Source organism: Lissotriton vulgaris, chromosome 2_1 (genome assembly GCF_964263255.1).
Source record: "Lissotriton vulgaris chromosome 2_1, aLisVul1.2, whole genome shotgun sequence".
NCBI classification, from domain to species: Eukaryota; Metazoa; Chordata; class Amphibia; order Caudata; family Salamandridae; genus Lissotriton; species Lissotriton vulgaris.
In genome coordinates, this window is record NC_141687.1 from 317330969 (window position 1) to 317356004 (window position 25036).

At 44.4% G+C, this 25036-nt stretch overlaps 1 protein-coding gene across 2 annotated transcripts in view; it reads left to right on the top strand.

Moving 5' to 3' along the window:
* The window catches only part of ASPA (aspartoacylase), a 147984-nt gene that overhangs the window by 53606 nt on the left and 69342 nt on the right, over window positions 1-25036 (top strand). For both annotated transcript variants that reach the window (XM_086955013.1, XM_086955014.1), the window contains 2 exons: window positions 11138-11231; window positions 12487-12594. In XM_086955013.1, the coding sequence (XP_086811139.1) occupies window positions 11138-11231; window positions 12487-12594 (202 nt within the window). The remainder of the gene's footprint in view (window positions 1-11137; window positions 11232-12486; window positions 12595-25036) is intronic.

Consider the following 25036-nt stretch of genomic DNA (forward strand, 5'->3'; position numbering starts at 1 on the left):
TTCAAAGCAATGTTATGGTTGGAAATGCATGGAATTAGAATTTGTGATTGCAAAATGCTTTTTGGAATGTACTGAACCCATATCAGTAGTTGTAAAAAAAATTCCACCTTTTAAAACGGTTTTAGAAATGGATAAGTAATCACTGTTTGGAAACCACTTTTCTTAGGCATTCCTTCCAAATAACAATTAATCGTCATATGTATCAAAGGCTTAAGACCGAAACAGTGATTGTGCCAAGAAGCACTTGCAAAGTGTAATGTTCTAAAGTTAGCCTACTGCCAATTCATGGCAGTTTTTTGGCATTTTTGTTTGTATTTTATTAGCAAAACCATACAATTGGGGGATTGATAAAAAGTGACCCCAATGTGCAGGGTGAGCTTTCTGACCCAATGTAACAGGCAGGTCTGTAGTGGACAGCTCACCCGGGGACAGTGCCTGACAGCCGAACGGGCTGAGATCCCTCTGTTGGAAACATGGTGGTTTACACTGAGGATTTAGGAGCCCCCAAAATAAAGAATGTTGCAATAATCAAGTCAAGAAAAAATGAAGCCCTGCAAAATCGTCCTTCGGTAAGGGCCAAAGTATTTTCCTCAAGCATCTAGGTAGACCAGAGCAGCTAGAGGCCAACTTATTTATTTGCTATTCTATGGTGAATGTATCATCTATCCAGAAGCCAAACGTTTTGACAACTTGACTGAGATTAGGGAAATACCCCAATTCACCAGTGAGGGCTCCAAAGATAAGGTTGATTACCTATCAATAAGACTTCTGCTTTATCGTTCAGCTTTAAACAGTTGTTCCTCATCCAACTCGCAACCTCCATGAGACATAAACTGAAATCAGGTGTTCTAGAACCATCCTTAGCAGAAAGTGACCCATACTGTGTGTGTCACCCTCATAAGAGGATAGTCACATATCATAAACTCCCACTATGTTGGTGAAGGGATGAACATTGGTATTCAAATAAAAAAGTGGGGCTAAATGAACAACATGCAGACCTCCATGTGCCTGGCAACAGATGTGCAGAGGACTCGTAGGGATTCGAGAAGACTCGGAATGAACGATCTTGCAAAATGGAATGAAAGCGAGATAGATCAAAACCCTGGTGTAGAGAGGACAGGACGGGAGACAGTATCAAAGGCTGCTCTCAAATCCAAGAGAATCAGAACACGTTGGGGTTCAAAAGCTTCAGGCTTCAGGAGTAAGGACAACCATGGGCCCGCAGTATGCCTATGTAAAATGGAAGAAGCAAGGGTTGGGCGATTCTACGCAGAGCCCCAGACGAGGAGCCAATCCCGTAGAGCAGGGAAGCCTACAGGGATTCCTTATCATTTTCGACGTCTACATTTTGAAACGTATTTTATCAACGAGTGTCAGAACGCACTTACAGAGGCCACATGACCACACTATCAGGATAAACAGCCCCGACTTCCACGAGGGCCTATAACTTTTGATGTCGATACCGTGAAGCGCTTATCATTAACGAAGGACAAAACGCACTTACAGAGGCCGCCTGATCACGTTATTGGGATAAGCAGCCCTGATCCTCACGGGGGCATATTTGAATCTTGAACTGAAGATCCTAGAAAAGACTTAAAGGGACTCAGCCACGGCGCTGACGTAAACAGGGCATCCCAATCACCATATATCAAGTCTCCCATGAAGAGGACCTTCTTGTGACCCTCCTATCAGAAGTGTATAATATCTATTTGGCAACGCCGTATTCTTGACGTCTTTTGACCGGAAACCAGGGTGAATTATTGTACATGACCCTGCACTTAGGACAGAGACAAAGATACAGTCTTGATAAAGATGTATTAATCATTGTTTACCATCAAAACGCGTCGACGCACCTTTTATGTACAACTCAAGACTCCATAACCATAGTATAAGTACAGATTTTATAGTGTGATATATTAAGAGTTCAATAAGTATTGAGTGTGTACAAATTGTATTGCACAAATTTGAACGTCTTACATGTGTCTGTCCATGTATGTAATTATGCGGGTCATAATTTGTTTTTTATGTATTTGATTTGAAATTGTATTTTGTATTACTGGAGGGACCTGTTTCTTTTAATTTGTGTATTTTATTGTGTTTTTAATCTGATCTATTTTAAAACTATTGAATAAAACATATGCCTTTTTATATTCAGTTGTTATCTTCTAATATTTGCACTAGAATTTTGTAGCAGTGTCAAGGGGATACTACAATTTCTTGGGAGAAAGAAGGCCAAATGCTCTATGGCTTTTTTTGGTCATATTGAAGTTATCTCCGCCCCTCCCTGCGCTGTCTGACACACACTGTGTGTGCAAGCACGCAGGGATTGCCTCCAGTCTCGGAGTACATACAGCCAGTTCAGACGCTGCTTCCATACTTTTTAGTTCAATAAATTGCATGGGAGCAGCGCCTAGATTGGCTTGGGCAGGCAAACTCACTGCTTCATCGAAGAAGGGGAAGGTGTGCCTATGTTCACTTCTGGCTTCGTGAATCAATGTAGATTTGAGGGCTGAAATACCCATGTCAGGCTCACCGTCAACAAGGGTCTGACCTCACAGGCATCCGGTTTTCACTTAAATGCGGCATAGTGCCATTCATATGAAATCACAACAGTCACTGCCATGAGGAGTGATTGTAGCCCCCACCCACTACATAGCACTGTTTCAGTAGCCTTACCCCACAAAGGTTATGTAAAGAAATTGTCAAGTTAAAGGAACAAATGGCATCACAAACATGCAAATAAATGCTGTGAGTGACAACTTGCCATGTGTGGGGCGGGGAGAAATGGTCAAAACCCCATATGGAGAAACCGTAGCGGTCTAGCAGTAATGTAATAATTACTTCCTTTGTATAGTTTTGAATTAATAAAGCACATTACACTGTCAGGTCTGGACTCATCTGATTTGATTCAGATTGCTGTGGTCACCAATGAAACATCAATCGTGGCTGAGATATAATGTGTTTGGTTCTCACCTATGTGGTGGTGTTTTTCTAAGTTTATATTTTCATTTTTGCGCAATAAATAACGACTAATAATCTTTATTCAGTTATGCCACATTTATGTAAAAACACCACATTAGATCAAATGGATGCTATTTCTGTCATTCACATGTGTATTCACTGTCTCCCATCCGGTCTCACAAGCCCTGTAGAGTGAAGTCAGCTGATGTAATGGTTTATTCCCACTGTTAGTAGTACAAAGGTTTTGTTAGACCTGACATCCTTGCTATGGTCTTCCCCCAAACATTTTGCCTTCACAGCCCCTGTTTTCTAAATTCGTTTTTGTTGGAACTATGACCCTGTGCACTTTACCACTGTTAACCAGTGGTAAAGTGCTTGTGCTTTCTCCTTAAAACATGGAAAAAATGGCCCACCTTGACTGGCACATTTAATTTGCTTTTATGCGCCTAGTACATGACTACATGTACCCAGGGCTTCTAAATTAAATGCCACTAGCAGGCCTGAGGCACTCATTATACCACACACTACGACAACTTCGACTAAGAAAACCAACACACTGAACCCTCACCAACCACCCCGACACTCGGAAGCCAGCAATCGACAACTGGACAGCCCTCACCACCAAAGACACACTGAAGACGATGAAGTCAATCCACTCCGGGGCCCCCACGGACCCCAGCCCCCACAACATTTTCAACAGAGCCGCCGACACAATCGCACCCAGGCTCTGCCACAGCAACAACCGCTCCCTGGCAACCGTCTCGTTCCCTGACGACTGGAAACACGCTGATATCAACCCCCACCTGAAGAAAACCTTGGCAGACCCCACCAACCTCAAAAACTACAGACCCATCTCCCTGCTCCCGTTCCCAGCGAGAGTCATTGAAAAAGCCATCAACAGCCAATTCGCCACATTCATCGAAGAGCATAACATCCTCGACTCCTCCCAATCTGTCTTCAGAAAAAAACTACAGTACGGAAACTGCCCTTCTCGCCACAACAGACGACATCCGTACCTTACTGGACAAGGGAGAAACAGCAGCCCTCATCCTCCTTGAACTCTCAGCGGCATTCGACACAGTCTCTCACCGTACCCTAATACGCAGATTCCACAACGCAGGGATCCAAGACAAGACCCGCTACTGGATCCGCTCCTTCTTCTCCAGCAGAACACAGCGGGTCAAACTCCCCCTTTCCTCTCGGACCCTACACCTACCACCTGCGCAGTCCCCCAAGGGTCCTCCCTCCGCCCTGCACTCTTTAACATCTACATGGCCCCTCTCGCCCCCTTCGTCAGAACCTACGGACTCAACATTGTTTCATACGCAGACGACTCCCTACTCATCCTCTCCCTATCCAACGAACCCAACACCCCCAGACACAACTTTTGAAAAGGCATGGAAGCCATTGCCAAATGGATGAAAAACAGCTGCCTACAATTAAACACCAACAAAACGAAAGTACTCATCATGGGCCCAAACCCAGATGCCTGGAACGACACCTGGTGGCCCACCGCCTACGCAAGCCTGTCCACCCCACTGACCACGCACGCAACCTGGGAATCATCCTGGGCTCAGAGCTCAAAATGGACCCACAGATCAACTCCGTCTCGTCCTCCTGCTTCCACACCCTCTGCCTCCTACGTAAGACCTTCAAATAGATCCTCCTCGAACACAGAAAGACTCTCATTCACGCCCTGGTCACCAGCAGGCTCGACTACGGCAACACACTCTATGCCGGAATAAACAAAAACCACACCAGCAAGCTACAAAACATCCAAAACGCCGCCGCAAGACTGGTCCTCAACCTGCCAAGACACTACTACATCTCCCATCACCTGCACACACTCCACTGGCTCATCATTGAAGCTAGAGTCACCCTCAAGATGCTAACCATCGCTCACAAGGCCCTCCACGACACCGGACCAGCATACCTGAACAGCCGACTCAAATTCCATGCACCCCAAAGGACCATACGATCAGCCCAGCTCTCCTACCTAGTGGTCCCCCGCACCAGAAAGACCAGATCAGGAGGCCGCTCTTTTTCCTTCCGAACGGTCAGAGCCTGGAACAACCTTCTGCTCTACCTCAGACAAATAACCTGGCTCTTCGACAGACCCCCTCCTTGATGGACTGGAACATGCGAACCCACCCCCCTCTCACTCCCTCAGGGCCTTGAGACCCTTACGGGTGAGTAGTTGTGCTCAACAAATATCTGATTTGATTTGATTTGACTCTAAAGTAACACTTTAAAACATGTCTCAGGCCTGCCATTGGAACCTGTGGTGCAGTTTTAAACTGCCAGTTCAACCTGGCAAAATAAAGCATTTGCCAGACCTAAACCTTCCTTTTCAATGCATATAAGTCACCCGTAAGGTAGGTCCTAAAGAGCCCGTAGGGTAGGGTGTACCATATTTAGAACACAGGACAAGTTTTACATTTCCTGGTAGTGAAAAACTACCACATTTGCTTTTTCACTACTGTAAGGCCTACCTCTCCCAAGGAATATCACTGGGTTACCTCAGTGTATTTAATATGTATTTAATATGTACTAACGTTTGATTGGGAACAGGTAGAAATGTTATGTTTGGATTCAACTGAATTGTAATTTTAAATCCTCTTCAATGGTAAAGTCAGATTTGAAGCCACAATTCTTTAAATGTCACTTTGAGAAAGTTGGTATTTTGTTGTCTATTATTTGATGCCTCCTGCCAGTGTCCTGGGTCACGTGACCCCACTGTTAAACTTTATGTATCCCTCGCAGACACTGAAACAATAAGGCTTGGGTATGGGCAGAATGGCCCATCCTTTAAGGATAGGTAGGGACGGAGCGGTTCCCTGCCCCAGTTGCACCTCTTAAAAGCTTGCCTCCAGCAGACTTATAGAAACCTAACACTAGTCTTTTGTGACCCTAGACTTTTTGGAGCCCTGGTAGGTCAAGCAAGGAGCTTTCCCGAACCAGCTGTGGGGGTAAGCAAGAAGATTTTCCCCACTTCAAAGGCTGGCACAAATATAAATATTGGACCCTCAGATCAACTTTTGCATACACTATTGGACCTGTGAAGGACATGAGAAGTCCATCTTGGATTCCCAGAAGACTACCCTGCTGCCTGAGGCCTGCCTGGTATCTCTGAGGACTGCCCTGCTGCCAACAGAGGCTGGTCCTGCTGCTTGCGGCCTAACATGCATCCCAGATGACTGCCCTATTGCTTGAGGCCTACCTTGATGCTTGAACCCAGGAATACCAGAGAGACTCCAAGGGCTACTTGGCTGGCCTCCTGTGGGAGGTACTAGGACATACCAGGCTCCAGAAACCTTAAACTCTGCACCTGGCCTCTCCTGGAGTGATCCCTGACCCTCCAAGTGGTGCCTATACAGTCCTGGACACTTAGAGGTGATGTGGAACGGGCTTATCATGACTATCTTTAAATGCTGTAACATTTTTGAGGAACTTTTTTTATAAAAGGTGGTATGAGAACCAACAGAAGACCGGGACCTGCCTCTCTGCTAAACCGTCCTAGGAGCATCGCTGGTCAGCGTGACTCAGCAGTATCTCCTGCTACGTTCTCAGCAGCGGTAAAATCCTGTTCAGTAGGACCTGCCGAGGTAGGTATCTGGCCTCATGAAGCTCATGCCGGCCACAGCCTGCAGTTTCAACCCTCTGGTGATTTCCTTCCATCTTCCCAAAAATGTGACACCGTACGAAGGTAAAAATCTTCACATGACCCCAACCCAGGGCTCCCCAATGACTACGCATTCTCCTGAGACACCACCAGCTGCCATCTCCTGCTAAGCTTTCCCTTCTCAGGAACTTTTCCTCTAAATGCATTCGAAGTCTGAAGGTAAGCTGAAACCGGACCCAATCCACCTTGTGTATCCAAGGCACACTTCATTAAAGTCTGCCTTAACTTTTGACTTTGCCCCTTGCTTGCGTGACCAGATATCCGTGGTTGGCTCTTTGGTCTTTTAGGTGCTATCATTTACTTAAAAATAAAGAAAATATATAACTCTGATTCTACTGAAAAATGAACTTTAGACATTACTCAGACACCACCAAAAGCATCCATAGCTTTCACATGAAGTCTGCTGAATAAATATGATTGTGATCCTCATGTGGCTGCAGGATTACCACAAAAAAACAGAAAGCACGAATTGCAAACATCAGCGTTTCACTTTCTCAGATTTTGGAGATAATTTGGACATGCTCTGAAATGTACTCTCATTCTTCTAGTGTTGATATGTTTCAGAGGTGCTTCATCGCATCTCAGCTAAACTTATTTTTCATGGCGTCATTCATGGTCCTCTTGCAAACACTCTTGATCTGACTGACAGGGAGAAAACTCTCAGATGTTCGTAGCCAATTAGAATCGGATGGGTTCTCATACCAAGTGTGTAAGTTTTCTGACAGTGAATAATGGCAACCAATAACATTCTTTGAAAATATGCTGACACCTATGGTCGAGCTATAGATAAAACTAACTCTTCCAAGTGTGGATTGAGAAATTTTAAACACTGATTTTCCCAAAAATGCTAACCAGATTTACACCAAACAACAAAAAAGTATTTTCTCTGTCTTCATGGGTTGGTGTCAGGATCACCAAATCTAGAACTCCAAATAGTCAGACTATCAATGTGCTTACCTCTAGACGGTTCAGGAGAAGCAAGAAAACCTTCAGGGCATTGCAGAAGTCTTCTAGATCAACCGTCAAAATGTCGACCAAAAGTCACAGACTGAAACGGCAGGTTAGCATTCCAGCTATTGAGCCTAATCTGCTAGAAACTGGTGAGATGCCCGTAGTGTGGCGCACTTCACATGATTATCGAGGAGAGCAAGACATTTCTACTGAAAGCGCCGCATAGTGCAGGGCAATATCTGCGTCGTGCTTCATTGCCTCACAAGAATCCCTGGTAGTAGCTTGTGAAAATTAGAAACAGCATTGTGTCAAGTAAGAGTGTTCCGTAATTTGAGTTTGCACATTGTATCAAGAAGGAAGAAAATGAATGCGGATCCGCGTGAGCGTTAGTGTCTTTCAAGAGGCACGTGGCCAGAGAGTTAGCGCTCTTGAACGACCATTAGAGTCAGAACAAGCAATTCTGTCATGAACTGAAGTTCGTTATGTACTGTGGGTGAAAGTCGATAAATGTACGCCTTTCTTTGTAGTTAGAGAGTAAAGGAAATAAGAGTTTAGTCTATTTACAACACTAAGTCATTCTCGTGGGCTGAGTTCCGAGGAAGTTTAGACTTCAGTTTAGTTACCCTCGAGTGCACCACAGGATAAGCGTGAGAGTATTCTTATTTAGTTGGTCCTTTTCAAGTAGTGAGCTTCCAAACTACGTTTAGTTTATTTTTAAGAGTTAAGGTTAGCACAATGATGGACAAGGAGATAATAAGCTATTCATGATAAAAACATTTAGTTAGGTGAAGAAACCAAATACTTACTTATTCAGAATCCTGTTAAAGCTTCATCTGTGGCACGTTAGGTGAGGACACATTAAAAAATACGCTAGAAGTTCCTGTCAGCTCAGCACTGGCCCTGGGCCTGGTTAGGCACAGTGCATGGTCAGTCAAAATCAGTGACCACCAGCATTAGTCAGCAAAAAGCTGGGGGATGCCCAGGGCACAGGATGACTTTGCAACAATTCCACAATACATTTTAGGTGAGTGCATACCCAATGCCCATGTTTGTCTGCACTACAGTGCAATTTCCTGGACACATATACACCAACTGTCAGACTCTAATCAATGAGTGCCTTCCAAAACTGTACACAGGAGCAGTACGCTGCAAGTTCCCAATTCTCATTTAAAGCTCCCCCAGTCACACACAATTGTAACGTATGAGCTGAATGAGTTCCAAGGGGAAAGGGGATGGGACAGAGAAGAGACTGCCACACACTTCAATATGTTCTTCTGCTTCTGTTGACTTCTATCTTCTTCTCAGGCTGCGTGTTTTTTTGCTGCAAATAGAAAACACTATTACTTCTCTATTTACCTTCCTACTCTTTATAATTCTTCAACATAAATACTCTACTTCATACCTGCCCTAGGTGTGGTCTTTGCTCCTCTTCTAATCTTTCTTTGTCCAGCAACCAACCAGACCAGAAGCCCTAATCACTATTTCCAGTTAAAGGCCTAACCCTAGCCCTAGTCCCACCCTAGTCCCAATAACCAATAACACAGGAAGCCCTAGCCCCAACTTCCAATGGAAATCCTAACCCCTGCTCTAGTCCCAACCCTACATTGATTGAATCACAGATCCAGTATACAATCAGAACCCTCAAATACCCAACCAATGAGGACACTAACTCTAATCCAATAGAAACATCAGATACAACCACCAATCAGTGTACACATGTACCAAACAACATTAACAACCATTACCAGGAATCTTTTATCCCGCATACCATAACCCTGCATAACTTGACAACGCATCTACCATTGGAACGCAAGGCATTACATTTTATATGCTTTTACCACGTATGCTTTTGCAACGAAATTCATATATTCACCAAACACTATCAGGCTATATAAGGTTCCAGCTACCTCAGACAAGGTTTGCTGGCCAGGGAGTTGGAAGCTGCTTCTCTATTCAGAAATCTCCTAGGAGACAGACCGGCTCAAACCGCATTTTGGACTTCTGCAGGTAAGGCTCTAACAAACTATTTGTATAAAACGTTACTCCCTCTCCTGGCCAAAAATCAAAGTGCACAGTCCCTATTAAAGACAGTTTAAACCGCTTATAGCAGATTACTGCTGTCTCAGGGGGAAGGGGGGCTAGTTTTACTGACTTGTTAACATAAAATGGTCGCTGGGGGTGCACTGCTTAACATACAGGTCTTAGCACAGAGCAAAGGAGACATTTGGAGGGAAAAACTGATAGTCACGGAGAATGAGAGGGAAAAACTACAGAATTTGGACTGCAAATCCCACAATTCAACAGGCTAAATGGAAGCAGTCACGGGCAGGAAAAACCACAAGTTTAAACACAAAAACATGGGATAAATTATACAACCCCTGGCAGGTTAAAACTACAATTTTAAACTGTAACAGCCACAGGAAAAGACAGTTAAAGAAATATAAAAAGAAAAAAATAAGACGATGCAATCACAAGTAGGGAAAATCGTTTAAAATTTTTTTTAGGAAAGAGACAGCACTCGTCTGCCTCCTTACCACTTCCTGGACTCTGCTCATTGCAATCTGGGGCACAGGTAGGCTGCAACTCACAAGATGGAGGAGAATCTTTAGGGGTGCACCCAGCAAAACCTTAAGTGGCCTGGGCAGGTGTGAGAGGTTGGCAGTTCCATCATCCCATTTGCGTGGCTATTGGGTCCACCAAATTAAATGTCTATTATATCCTATGGCACTTGTATCACAGTGGACAGGATATCTGTCACATTTGTGACCAAGTAACCTGTCCACCAAACTCTAAGTCAGAACCTTAGTGTCTTAATGCCTACTCTGCAGAAACTGTGTACAACTTGAAATTAATAGGATAGAATCACTCACATATGGCTTACTCTTTCACCCATCAAAATTTTATAGTATGAGCACAATTAATGAGGGCGGTAAGAGCACCAGTTCTCTCTTATTGTCTCTTACAAAGCTTCACAAGCTTTTCTATGCTCCCTGGTATCGTGAAACAAAAGTGTTCATTGTGTTACCCCGTTTATGTCACTTTAAGAATTCAGTCCCTTGCATATACTTTCTCCAGAGACACAGAGGAAAACTCTTTAGCTCATAGTGATGCCACTGAGCTACAAATGAGATTGTACGCAAAAATCATGATGAAATACTGTATTGCCTGGTAATACGTTATACTCAGAAATCAAGTTGCAATATTATACTGCCTGGTAATTTGTTTGTACTCCGAAATATAAGTTGCAATACTACGCTGTCTTGAAATGTTTGGTATGGTAAATTATGCAGTGCTCGACTGCTCATGTGGCTGAGTACACAATATAAAAATATATGCACACATAAATTAAGTATTGTGAAAAGAAGGGCTATACAAAATTATAAGTTATTTTGTTTAATTATTGTCGTTGGTAAGTATATTTTGCTATTAGGAATATCGCGACCTTGCAATGTCACAGTGCATATCTGAGATGTGTGAATGCATTAGATTAAAGTCAAAAGGAATATTCAAGCAGTACTGACATTTTAACATATTTTTTTCCAGAAAGCCGTAGCCCCAGCTTCATGCCCAGTGTTGTTAATTGATCATCCAAAGTTGAAATATGCAACAACCCGATCCGTAGCCAAGCATCCTCTTGGTAAGAACACATTTCAGTATGAGTTTTAACTGCAGAATGCACTAAGTAAATGAGACTTTAAGTGATACTGTTCTCTGCTCAATGTGTTACCCTTAAGACCCTCTCCTGAGGGTGTTAAACGCTGTTAATTGCACCCCTTGCCCCTCAGCTACCAGTCCCAGCGGATGTCAAGCGTGGATAATGATTGAAAAGCAAATAACAACTGTTAACATACCAGCATGTGATCAATTAGGTTAATATTCTTTCATAGGCTCAAACTCTGGACTATAAAGTTCACTGAAGGATAAGGCTCCCAATAGGTGCAAGAACAATGTCTTGTATTTAGTCCCTCAGGAAAATAACAATCGAATCCTTTGAGCATCACTCTCTAACACATTTCCATGGAATGTGTATTTCAAAGGTGGTTTGTTATGAACTGAAAACCTGCTGTGTATTTGAAGTGTAGGAGTTGCTTAGTAATAGGTATCAGCCTGATTTAGAGTTTCCGTCTTCCAGATGGAGTCCCTGTTTGCCAAATTCTAAGATGCCCGCCAGGCCAGCAGGTTTCTCTTTCAATGGCAGGAACCCCTGTCATCGCAGTTCCTGGTAAAGCAGTGTAGGTTTCACAGGCAGCTCCATCAACACAATGGAGCCGTATGGCAAACATACACGTTTTTTATATTTTCACGAAAAAAACAGGCAAAGTGGGATTTCGTTTTGGAAAATAAAAAAAATGGATGCCCCCTTGGTATGGGAGTTTTCTCTCATGACGAAAGGGATAATTTCTTAGGTTTTAGTGCAAGTCATTGCCATATTTAACCTGAAAACAGGCCATGTTTTTGCCGACACTCAATCGGGTGGGTGGACACATGGCGAACCTCTGGCGGCCCTTATGATGTTGGACCACTGGAGGTTTATGTCAGTGGCAGAAACAGAGTAAAATCCTCCGTTCATGTAATGAAGCCCCACCTGTCTCTAAAAAGGCAGGCGGACCTTTAGTTTGGTAGAGAGGTTACTCGTACTCGTCACCATTGCAACTGAGTACCCTCTCTGCCAAACTCTAAATTGGCCCCTATATTGCTAAATAAATGCCCACAGTATTTTTTGTGCCATGACTAGAGTTTTTGTAATGCTTTGTATACCTTCATGAGCTTGACCCCAACCTTTGTTACTGCCTTTAGACAGTTTTGGTTTGGAACAGGACAACACAAATCTTTTAAGTCATGAAATACATTTTGACCCTACTTTCTAAAACTGTCTTTTTTTAATACTGCAGGTGTGGAAGTTGGTCCCCAGCCCAATGGAGTTATTCGAGCGGATATTTTAGACAAAATGAGAAATATTATCAAACATGCCCTTGATTTTGTCAAGCTATTTAATGAAGGTATGTATCTTCCAGGAGAGAACCTTAGTACATCTTTAAATTAAATAGGCTCTAACAGTTTCAAAGTGTTTAATTTAAGAAATATTAAAATGCCTTTCTGCCATAGACTAACTTTTGTCAGTGATCATGTATTAGATTCAAGTATATTCAATCACATATGAGATACAGGGCCAGATGTATGACGTAAAATTGCATGCACAAACGGCTTTGTAGCCCCTTTTGCGCATGCAATTTTAGTCTGGGCCACGTACTCACACTGTTTTGCGAGTCGCAAATAATTAGCAACTCACAAAATAGTGCATTGGGACTTGCTATTAGGAAAGGGCGTTCCCTTCTCAATATCGACCGCAGAGCCTTGTATTAATGTTTTGCAACCGCTGAATGATGGCTGAATGATAAGTGTAGCCAGTCCCAGGCTCTTTCAGGATAGAACAGATATCAATTAGGCCAATGTCATTCAAAAGATCACTGAAAGATCTAAATAATTGCTGTTTGTGCCCAGCACAGCAAGCTTCACTTCCCCCAGGGGCCCCCCTTGAGCCATTTAGATTAAAGTCCCATCAAACTATATACAGAGCAGGACAAGACGGTAATACAGTTGCTAAGAAATTGATACCAGACCAGGGTCATCTATGACTAGGGCATATATTGAACATAGTGAAAAAAAGCTTCTGCCAACTTTACACTACATTGTTAGGTCCAGAACACGGACCCCACCCCACAGATTTTGCTTGAACTAATCTCAAAAAGTCCTGCCTGTCAAAACTCGAAATAGCATTACTCTGGCCGAGTTTACAATCGCACCACCATCTTTCCTTTCATGTCACAAAATAAAGAATCAAACTTTGAAAAACTTGCTGCATTTTCAACACCATATCCGCTTTCATCATTTCCCCATCCTACCTCAATCTTAATCCCCCCAAAAACACCTCCGCTCAGTCTGCCCCCCACCCGACTCCCCCCACCACTGGAGACATCTAGACCCTCAGGGGTCTTTGTGATGGAGACTAGTATCAGACACAGCAAGCCCCCCCGACCCCGAGCCCATCCTCTGCCACCCCCCACACCAGCAAGATAAAGTGAAACTAAGGAAAAAAGGGGGAAAAAGGGAGAGGGAGAAAAAAGGCTACAAAGACTTTTAGTCAAATGCCAGGCAATCTTAAACCATAAGGGCCCTCTTCTCCACAAAATCCCAATTGATCCTATAAAAACACCAACAAACAATAAGAAAAAAAACCTACAATTAACTAAATTTAACACTTTGCAGGGAGACCCCTCAACGAGCTAAGCAATGTTTTCTTCTCCCGATGCGCGGCACAGGTATTCTCTAGTTTGTATTTTAGAGGTAAAAACGTAATGGACCCTCTGACTATTGTTTTTAATGTGGCCGGACCCAGCAAATAGGTTTCAAAGCCAGCATCTTGAAAAGTCTTAATCACTTGACGAAGGCGCCACCTACGCTCCACCGTTGTGTCGCAAAAATCAGGGCAGACCAAAAAAGAGGATTCTCGGTATATCAGTTTTGCCTCAGGGCAGGCCTTCTCAAAGATGGCTTGTCAAAGTAAAAAATTGCCAAAAAAACTAGTATAGCCCTTGGCTGCCTTTGATCTCTACTACCCTGAATTGGCTTGTAGGAAGTGACCCTAAATGGGTCACTCTGGCCACTTACGATCACCTTTATGCCTTCCCATATAATGAAGAGTTGGTCAGACAGTAGAGAATACAAACCAATTAGTTTATTTGCTATACACTACAGCGGAGCCCAATCTGATCAGCCTCTAAAGAGAACCGCCGAGGGGTCTGATTTCCCTACTCAGGGTCAGATCACATATAAATTTCTTACACCTTCAGAGGCCCGCCCAACCTAGAATTTTCCAGCTCAGACCATTATGAACAGTGGCAGACACATAAGATGGGCTGTGCCACCTGCCAAAGAACACTCAATCTTAGTCTCAAGGCAATGCAGCAGCTCTCTACCATGTAAAACTTTGAGAACAGGCATGTCTAATAGCAAAAATCACATGACAATAAATAGTACATTCCCTAAGGCAGCGAAGCTCCAACCTAGAAGAGGGCGAGTGAGAGGGGTGTGGTGGCCTGCTCGCGGAGGCAAGCCTTACAGAGACAGACACTCGATCTTGGCTATGAAACAATATGGCGCCAAAAAGTTGGCACCATGTATGCTAACTTAAAGAAAACAGGGGTTCAAACGTCGGATTTGAGTACGGTAATTGCACGTGTAATAAGAATTACATTTCAAATCCAACAGGCTTATGCCGGGCTAACGGAAACCGGAGAGCCCTCTGGATTTCTGACTCCCAGTTCTACCCTGAAAGTTTGGGAAAAGCGCACCTGAGAAGGTCCAACATAAAGGATCAAATATCATCCCCTTCCAGGCCTACCTCAATCCCAAAAAAGTGGAGATTGTTCCTTCTCTGCCGGTTTTCCAAGTCCTCAAACTTCCACAGGACATCTGTCAGTTGGGCATCGTATGACTTAATGTGCTCCTTCACTGTTGCCATATCAGTTTCCACAGCAGTGGTCCCTTCCTCAATGCAGTTAAGCTTCTCACCAATCTCGGAGCCACCCTTCCCAATCTTCCTGATAGCTCCTTCCAGCTTTCTTGTTGCCTGTCTAGCTTTTTTGCCCTCTGCGCGTGTCTCAGCACAATGTAAGATGGCACGGAGGCAAGACGGCAAGGAGGCAAAATGGTGACCGTGTAGGAGTACTGCGGCGGAGCTCCAGCTTCTGGCTCTCCTCTCCCCGTCATCCTACCTTACTGATCGACGAAGCAGTGATCGGTCCTGGCGGGCCGTCTTGATCGGCTTGATACTGGCTTTAACCCATGGTGCGGCATGATTGTGAGGCAAGGATCTGCCCGCATTATAGAAGCCTCAAGGGGCTACACTGACATGTTAGGCATGATCCTGGAGCAGCTGACCCGGACATACTGCATCGCGCACAGTAGGTGGGCATGCCTCGCCAGAAGAATTTCCGGTGCAGTCTCTTACCACGGATTAGATTCTGTTTTGCTGTGTGTTACTTACATTATGCCCCCTAAAGCTGCCAAAATTATAAAGGAGAAGGGAGACGCGCTATTCATCTCAGTGTTGGCTGCGGCACCCGCACTGGGGTCAAGACAGGAGTCTCTGCTAGATCATGCAGACAATGGTGCAGGTAAGCCGATATACTCTCACTCTGTTAAAAATTGGCTGGAAAGGTTGGGTGTTGGGAAATGGAGGCACTGCCAGATCGCTCATTGATTACAGCTAAAAAATCTAGGGTGTTCTCGGCTCCTGAGGCAGTGATTTCTGGTCCCAGCAAAGAAAACCACCTTCATCCACAGCCAGCAATTACTGAGTTTTTTACAATAAAAACGCAGTGATGGGCCCAGCCCCCCAAGAGATTGCTAAAAAATTTGATATTGGCAAGACGGATGTGGGTTCTGGCCTTACTGCTGCTGATTTGTGTGGGGGATCCCCGGAGCTGCTAGAGGTACCTGAAGTGGCAGATAAAGTGGTATTATTGGGGCAGCCCTCACAAATGGTGGCAGTAGATCTGGGTGAAGTGGCTGGTAATTCCACTGAGACCTTGCAGGTGACTCCTGGAAAGAATTTCTATGCATACTTCCCGATCTGTTACTCCAGGCGGAGCCAGGGGTGGACTCGAGCATATCATAGAGTATGCTGGCTGGGATGCTGCAAATCTTACATCTGAAAGGGCCGACATATTTTTCTCTCCTACGGACGGTTCAGGCTCAGAAGACTCTAATTCTTGTCTAAGCGAGGCCGGGGGCAGCTGCTCAGCTTCTGGCTCCAGCTCACCGGAAGCACCTGAAACAGCCTTTAAATGTCAAAAACACAGGAAGAGCTCCAATGGCAACATAGACTTCCAAACAAATTGAGATAAACCTTCTGTTGGCGGTGGATTAAAATAGGACTACTCTCACACAAATATACTTGGGATGCTAGAAGTACCGAAAGCTCCGGCAGAGTCGGGCTCTTCAGCATCGCAGGCTGTGGGGGACGCGGCCTTTAACCCCGCTCTGGGCTTGATATTGGAATCAATTAAAAAGAATTGTGCTTTTGTAGGTTTCATTAGTTCTTTGTAGATCTTTGCAACTGTACCAACCTCAATGGGCCCAGAACTGGATTTGGCACCACAAGGCAGGTCAGAACTTCCCGCAGTGGAGTTCAAAGATGTTTCAGGTGAAGTCTTTGTATCCCTGAGACTTCTTAACAGGAGGCAAGCTCTACTTTAAGTCATTGGAGACTCTTAAGCAGGAAACCACAGCAAGACAAAAGTTCAGTCCTTTACACTACCCACAGTCAGAATCAGCAACTGCATGCCAACCCAGCAAAGTAACACACATCAAACGGGCAGTACTCCTTCTAGCAGCTCTTCAGCTCTTTTTCTTGGCAGTGTCCTCTTAGTCCAGAGGTAACCTGAAAGTCTGGGACTTTAGGTCTAATACTTGTACCCCTTTTTCACTTTGAAGTCTTCATAAGACAGTCTCATGCTCAGTAAAACCAGTTCTGCCCTACCTATTCCAGCCACACTACAGGGGGTGGAGACAGCATTGTGAAAAGCTGCCACAGCCTATTCAGGTGTTAGTGACAACTCCTCATCAGCATATGCATGGCACACCTCTGCTCCCTTTGTGTAAATGCCTGGAGTGAATGCACAAACAAGCCCCTGTCAATCTAAACCAGATGTTGATTCCACAGGCAGGCAGAGGCACAGGATGGTTAAACAAGAAAATACCAACTTTCTAAAAATGGCATTTGAAGCACACAATTTAAAAACCACTTTTACTTAAAGTTGTGTTATTAAATTCTGAGCTCAGGGAGCCACTTCAAATCTCTAGCTGTTCCCAGTTGAAAGTTACACCTGAAAAATGTTACAAGGTAGCTTCAATTATAAACTATCACAGAGCAAATTCTGCAATAGTGAAAATTAAATACACAGTATTTCACTATCAGGACATGTAAAACGCACCAGTACATGTACTATCTATCACATATACTGCACCTGGCCCATTTAGTGGTGACTTACATGTAAGAAAAGGGAAGGTAAGGTTAGGGTCTGGCAAGGGGGTGCCCTTGCCAGGTCGATATGACAGTATAAAACTATGCACGCAGACACTGCATTGGCAGGTCTGAGACACATTTGAAAGGCTACCTGTGTGGGTAGCACAATCAGTACCGAAGGCCCACTAATAGCATTTGATTTACAGGCCCTGGGCACACATTGTGCACTTTACTAGGGACTTTTCAGTAAATCCAATATGCCAATCATGGATAACCAATCATAATAATCACAATTTACACAGGGAGCGCTTGCACTTTGGCACTGATCAGCAGTGGCAAAATCCAGCACATAGTCATAAAATAGCGGATGTAAAGGCGAAAAGACAGGGAAAACCATGCAAAGGATGCCAGGTCTAACAATAACTATAATAAAAATGACTGTATTGTATTAGCATCAATAGGTAGCTGTGAAGGCAAGATAGAGAGCTCATTTTACTTAATTGTAATTGAATTTATGTAGGGCTTGCTACCCCTGAGAAGGCGTTGAAGCACTTTATGGCAAGTAGCATGCTACTCTGGTGCTCTCAAGAACAATTGCATGCATTTACTTCAGTTATTTTGTCATATCTTAAAACCAGGGATGTGTGATCCTTAGCGGGGGCTGTATGGTTTCAGGTGAATAGTTGGTGTGATAGATAGGCTAGTGGAGATTAGGTAATGTCAGATTGAAGGGAAAGGATTTTAAAGTGGCAAATGTGTGAACTATGAAATGAGGTATCAGCCAATTGCAGTAGGATTGCGGCAGGCAGGCATGAGACTGAGAGGAGGATATTCGCAGAAATACATATGCAGAATATGGAAGGTAAGAAGAGGGTCACTCTGAAAAAAGAAAGGAGAGGAATCAAGCAAGAGTAAGTCAATGTCCATTTTGCATTCAGGATTTAGGGATAAAGTGGGAGAAGGCTTTCCGAGTTAGCATTTAGAGAATCTAAGCTGTCGAAAGAAACAACATTACCTATAGTGCACCATATCCTGGACAGACAGCTCAAACACGTGATTCAGAGAGTACATATCATTTAAACACAGAAAGCACCAGCCTGCTGTATCTAAAGCCTAGCAATGTCACAAGTTGGGGGTGAAGTTGTTTTTCTAGACTGTGGACATATATCAGGATTCAGGAGGTGGGAGACCCAGCCAGTTAAGTGAGGTTAAAGGAGGGAAAGGCTCCCCCATGGAAATTCAGTTAGGTCCTTAGACCTGTTTGTACCTCTGTTGTAGGTTCTCCAGGCCGGAGACTACCCTGCTGCGAGGGGGCATCATCCCACACAAAGGCCCTGTCTACAGAACTACATAGAGAGGTATTTGAAAGGGAAGCTACCCCAAACCAGTTATCCTGTCTGCTCCTCATTATGCCAAATCCTTTAAAACCCCTGTTTCCAACAAAACTCAGGACAACGAAAAAAGGGCTTCTCTCCCGCACCCCACCTTGAATGTTTATAGACCATCCACATTCTTTCACCTTGGTATAGAGAGCACCTGGTTCACACTGTGCCCTGGGTAGAGGTTTTGGCTGCCCTTTGACGGCGTCCTTCCACATCACTACACGTGTCCCTGTGCCAGTTGCGCTCAGGCCAAGGCCACCTCTTGTGCTGTGCCACAACACCCAGCCGCAGTTCCAAAGGCAAACATTCATAGAGAGCCTGTGCCTGTCTGTGCAGAGAGAGCTGTCAGATAGGAAGGGTTTGAAAACACCACTTCTGGAGGGCCACAGACCTTTGAAGTCCCGCTTGACTGCCAGTTGTAGATGGCTCGACCTTCTGCGTCTCACGGATCGTTTGGGTCTTGTCGGTTACAGCTCTCTGCCACCATGCTTCAAACATTGCCAAACACAAGTAAAAACTACACACTTCAAAAGCACCGCAATCCTTAGTCCGACAGCATGGGGTTACAGGTGAATTTGTGAGGATTGTTATATTCTAAGTGCATTAAATACCCAGCCCCTTAGTGAGGCACCCGCCACTGACCCTACTGCACAACCAGACCGAAGACGCCACAATCTCTACCGACGCCTGTCCTTTACTTGCTTTGCATTGATGGGCTGCATTTTGACAATGCATCCAAAGTCTATGCACAAAGCACGAAGAAGGCCACTAGCGGACGTACTTGGCCATACACAACGCAATAAAATAAATGTATTTATCCCTTGTATCGTGCACCGAATATATAGTTCTATGAGAGCCCCAAGAGCAGCTGATACTTTGTCCTTTGCTTTGGAGTGCTTCCCACATGGGACTGAGGTGCTGGTAAGAAGGTTACTGGTGCATTCGACAAAGATTCCTTTACTCCAAAAGCACCGAGAGCTAACATTTCTGAGAAAGGTGTTCGCAGCCCTAGCACGGAACCTTAAACACGCTCTTGCTCAACCCAAGCCTCTTTCAAATGCCGAAAACCCCTCCACCGCCCCTACAGCCGGCAGCTCCGCCACGTGCACCTCCAAGCCCAATCAGCCGATGTGGCCACAGCACACCCACAACTTAAGGACACAAAGAGATGGCTCACTCACCGGGCGTCCTCGGAAGCACCGTGTGCCCCTGCGCAGGGCTGGTTGAGGCAGTGCAGGCGGCATAGCTGCTTCTGAGAGGGGTCCGGGACAGCCTCATTAAAATGTGATAACTGTGTCTCGGTGCAATTGACTAGGGGACATATTCAGTGGCACTTATCTGCTGCTCTAAAATTGATTCCGTGGCCGAGCTGTAGTTAACACCTGCTAAAGTTAAGCATTGACTTAAAGAACCCATCAGCTGTATTGTCTGCACTTGGAGCTTTACTTAATTCTCTTGAACCCACCAGTTCTCTTTGTCATTTCCACCTCATCCAAATCCAAGCCTCAACTAGAAGACACCACTATTTGCCCGTATTTCCGGGGGTGGGGGCGAGGGGGAGGAAGGCAAGGCTATTTTGCTTAAGTGTATGTTTAGGTCTCTGCCTGCGTCGCACTGTGTAAGCAGTGGGTGAAGTCAGAGATTTTATGTTTTGGCTACAGTGGGGCTTGAACCCGTCCCTCTTCTCCATTGGCTGGCTTCCTAAACGGAGGCCAGCCATTGGAGGAGAGGGGCATCACTCTGTTCAAGCCCCGTCTTTTTGCGATTCGGGGGCGTGTTTTTTGCAGTTTTTAAGCTGTGACGTCATCCGTCACTCAACTGCTAAAAACATGCCCCCGAATCGCGAAAATGTCGGAGCTTTGTGGCAGCCATTTCAGGCCCACCGCTATGGAAGAAGTCGTCCTCAGGTGAGTGCTTGCTTGCTATTTGCCGGTTGCCAAGTAATGCTGTGTGACACGCAGTTATGTATGAGGCATGATTGGTGGCCTGAGCAGAAATAATGACCTAATTTCGACTGTCATTTTCAGAGAACAAGGAAACCCGAAAGGGGCCTTCGGACCATGGGTCGTATGCTTATTAAAAGGAACAAGGGTCCTAAGGAGTTGCAATATAAAAGAGACTGGAAATATAGACCACAATAAGTGCTATATTTTTAGCTCCAAACCCAGCCGGGCAAGGAGTATTTTATTTTAAGGGATAACAAAAGATTAATTGACCTGCAGGGGGTCAAATAGAACATTTAGATAGGGCACAATCCTGTACCTATCCCAAGAACATAGAAAAACCATAGATTAAGAGAAAGGGTAAGTAGAAAGAAAAAAGGGGTTTAACAGGCAAGTAGAAATTTCTTTGGAGCCAAAAGGTGGCTTGCGAATTAAATGAACAATTCCGCAAATCTCAACCAACAGTGTATACAAATTAATATGTACAATAAGTTACATGTCACACTGTTTTTAGAGCGTCAACGTTTCGATCCCTATTGCTCCTAATGAATCGGGATCATCATCAGGACTGTTTTAAATCACTGCCTGTTTACAATACGAACGCCTGTGAAAGTGAAAAAGGGGAAAAATGGAGAAACAGCATAAGGCATCCGCCTGAAATCATAGAGTTTAAAAAGCATTCAGCAAGGTCCATGTATAAAATACAGGCCACTCTTGATTGCATCTCATAGTGAATTATCTGAGATAACGGTGAGTCGTGATATCATAACGTGGTTTTATATACATGCGTGCTTTTTCATATAGCACAGTGAAAAAACGGCGCGGTGACTTGGTGATTAAGTGGTCATTCTTTTCTTGGTTTTGTTCGCTAGTGCATAATAAGGTGGGCGGTGATGTCTCTGATTTGAGTTAGGCGAAGACATAACTTATCTAACTTGGGGGTGCTCGTGACGGTGGTCAAACAGTGAATTTCAAAAATAAATCGCCTAATTGTGATCCTGCATGCCAGGTGAAGTTTGGGAGGATTGCAGTCGACGTGGGTGAGGTGTGGTGGTGACATTGGTGAGAGGAGCACTGACCTGCCAAGTCCTTGGGAGGCTTGGTTTGGCATGGGACTGCCTACGGGCAGTTGCCGGGCCGTCTGAAAACTGAGAACGGATGATCATAAGTGAGGGGGTAGCTCTGATCATGCAATTAATGTTATTGCTAGAGCCGGGGATAATTACCTTCACGGGTCCTGAATCAGGGTCGTGAGGGCGTGATTGTTCCTTTGTCGGGGGGATTGTATTTACTCCTTTTCTGTTAAAGTCCGGGAGCGGGGTGCTGTATGGTAAGAAAATGTTTTTACCATTAGGAGTGGGCACTTCACGGTCTAGGCTGGCGTGACTGGCAGGTGAGGATGGGCGCTTACCTTGCTTCATTAATTTTATGAGAATGAGTAAAAACAAACAGCAGGTATTACTTGGCGAGAATTTTGTGATCAGTAAATTTTCCTTTTCCACATTCTTACAATTCAAGCAGTTAAATTACGCTGGTCTATTGTTGCCACTTTCAGTAGAGACACTTCAGTTTTGTGTGGATTAATACTAGCGTGTCTACCCGAGTATGTTCCCATGGCTGTCTTCTCGCATCTTTTTGCTATTTGCCGCTTGCCAAGTAATGCTGTGTGACACGCAGTTATGTACGAGGCATGATTGGTGGCCTGAGCAGAAATAATGACCTAATTTCGACTGTGCCTTTTTCAAAACCAGCACAGCCAACTTTTTTTCTTTCGTTCTGAGATTGTTGTTTTTTAAGATGAGGTCGCCCGCTCACGCTGTCCTCGTTCCCGCCCCCTCCTGCTGTCCGTGTCCTCGTTCCCGTTGTATCCTTTCCCCCTCCTGCTGTCAGTGTCTTTGTTCCCACCCCCCTCCTGCTGTCATTGTCCTCGTTCCCGTTGTATCCCGCCCCCTCCCGCTGTCCGGGTCTTTGTTCCCGCCCCCCTCCCGCTGTCCGTGTCCTCGTTCCCTTTATTAATTTTATGAGAATGAGTAAAAACAAACAGCAGGTATTACTTGGCGAGAATTTTGTGATCAGTAAATTTTCCTTTTCCACATTCTTACAATTCAAGCAGTTAAATTACGCTGGTCTATTGTTGCCACTTTCAGTAGAGACACTTCAGTTTTGTGTGGATTAATACTAGCGTGTCTACCCGAGTATGTTCCCATGGCTGTCTTCTCGCATCTTTTTGCTATTTGCCGCTTGCCAAGTAATGCTGTGTGAAACGCAGTTATGTACGAGGCATGATTGGTGGCCTGAGCAGAAATAATGACCTAATTTCGACTGTGGCTTTTTCAAAACCAGCACAGACAACTTTTTTTGTTTTGTTCTGAGATTGTTGTTTTTTAAGATGAGGTCGCCCGCTCCTGCTGTCCTCGTTCCCGCCCCCCTCCCGCTGTCCGTGTCTTTGTTCCCGCCCCCCGCTGTCCGTGTCCTCATTCCCGTTGTATCCTGCCCCCTCCCGCTGTCCGTGTCTTTGTTCCCGCCCCCCTCCTGCTGTCCGTGTCCTCGTTCCTGTTGTATCCCGCCCCTTCCCGCTGTCCGTGTCTTTGTTCCCGCCCCCCTCCCGCTGTCCGTGTCCTCGTTCCCTTTATTCATTTTATGAGAATGAGTAACAAGCATTTACAATGCAATGGTCTCGGCATTATTGAAGGTAGAGCTATTGGCATTGCTCATTACATTTTTTTTCATTTTCTTTTTAAAAAAAACATAAATAAATGGTATTGTCATTTACAATGGCAATAGGTGAGCATTAGACAGTAGTAGAGAGTATTCCCTGACACAGAGCCACGCACACCCACACAGACAGAGCCGTCTGTGTGGGTGTGCGTGGCTCTGTCTGTGTGTGTGTGTGTGGCTCTGTCTGTGTGTGTGTGCGTGGCTCTGTCTGTGTGTGTGTGCGGCTCTGTCTGTGTGTGTGTGCGCGGCTCTGTGTCCGCGAATACTTTTTACTACTCTCTAATGCTCACCTATTGCCATTGTAAATGACAATACCATTTATTTATGTTTAAAAAAAAATGAAAATAATGTCATGAGCAATGCCAATAGCTCTACCTTTAAAAATGCAGAGACCATTGCATTGCAAATGCTTGTTCAGTCAGGGGCCCTCCCGGATTCGTAATGTAAGAATAATTCACAGCCCTTCTGCTGTGATTTACTTTTTTGAAAAAAAACGAATTTTATTTTTGTTTTAGCTTATTGTACTCAAAAACAACATAAAGTGCATCAAACCAAGGGCTCCCGTATAAAGATTTGATTGACTCCATAAATGTCTTTTTACAGTTAATTACACTTCTGTTAAATCAGAAATCTTAGCACAAAAATTCTCATTATAAGCATTTTTTCATTGTCTCAAAGCTGTAAGTTGGAGCTTACTGTTATATGAGCTACTTAGATGATGTACTTCTAGTACTTCATGTCGTATTATGATTAAATACCTTTGTTTTATAACTTCGGCACATTTCAAACAGCAAGGAATACACCATGTATGCAGATGCATACAGAGTAACATGCTATTTTTCACCATTGATGATGTAGAGGAGTGGCATCATGACTAGACCTGGATACATTTTTTTTAACAGCAACAAAAGTAGTGGTAGTCCCAAATTTGTGTTTGTTATGCAAAATTCCTAAGAATTTTGCTTGATGTAATTTCTTACAGCTTTTTTTCACCCAGTGCATGCCCTGTGTAAAAAGGTTTCCCTACAGCTACCTTGGAAACTGATTTCCTTTGTACTCAACTTTTGAGAATGATTCTCAAAGCTCAGACTAACTGACCATCTGCAGATGAAGTACAAATGGTTGTCATCATTTGCTGATCCAGCAGATCAGGATAGGCCATGGTTGGAGGAAGTGGGAGAGCATGTTTCCTAGGTCTGTGTATTCACTTGTATCCTAGAAGCTGTTCTAAAATGCTGGGAGCATTAGTTGTAGTTAGAAAATGAGAATTTTGTCTTAGAAGACTTTCCGACCTCTGGAGGACCAAGTCTATATATGGAGAGAGAGGGGGGGAGACTTAGAAAGAGAACTTTGGCCATTACGATTCTCA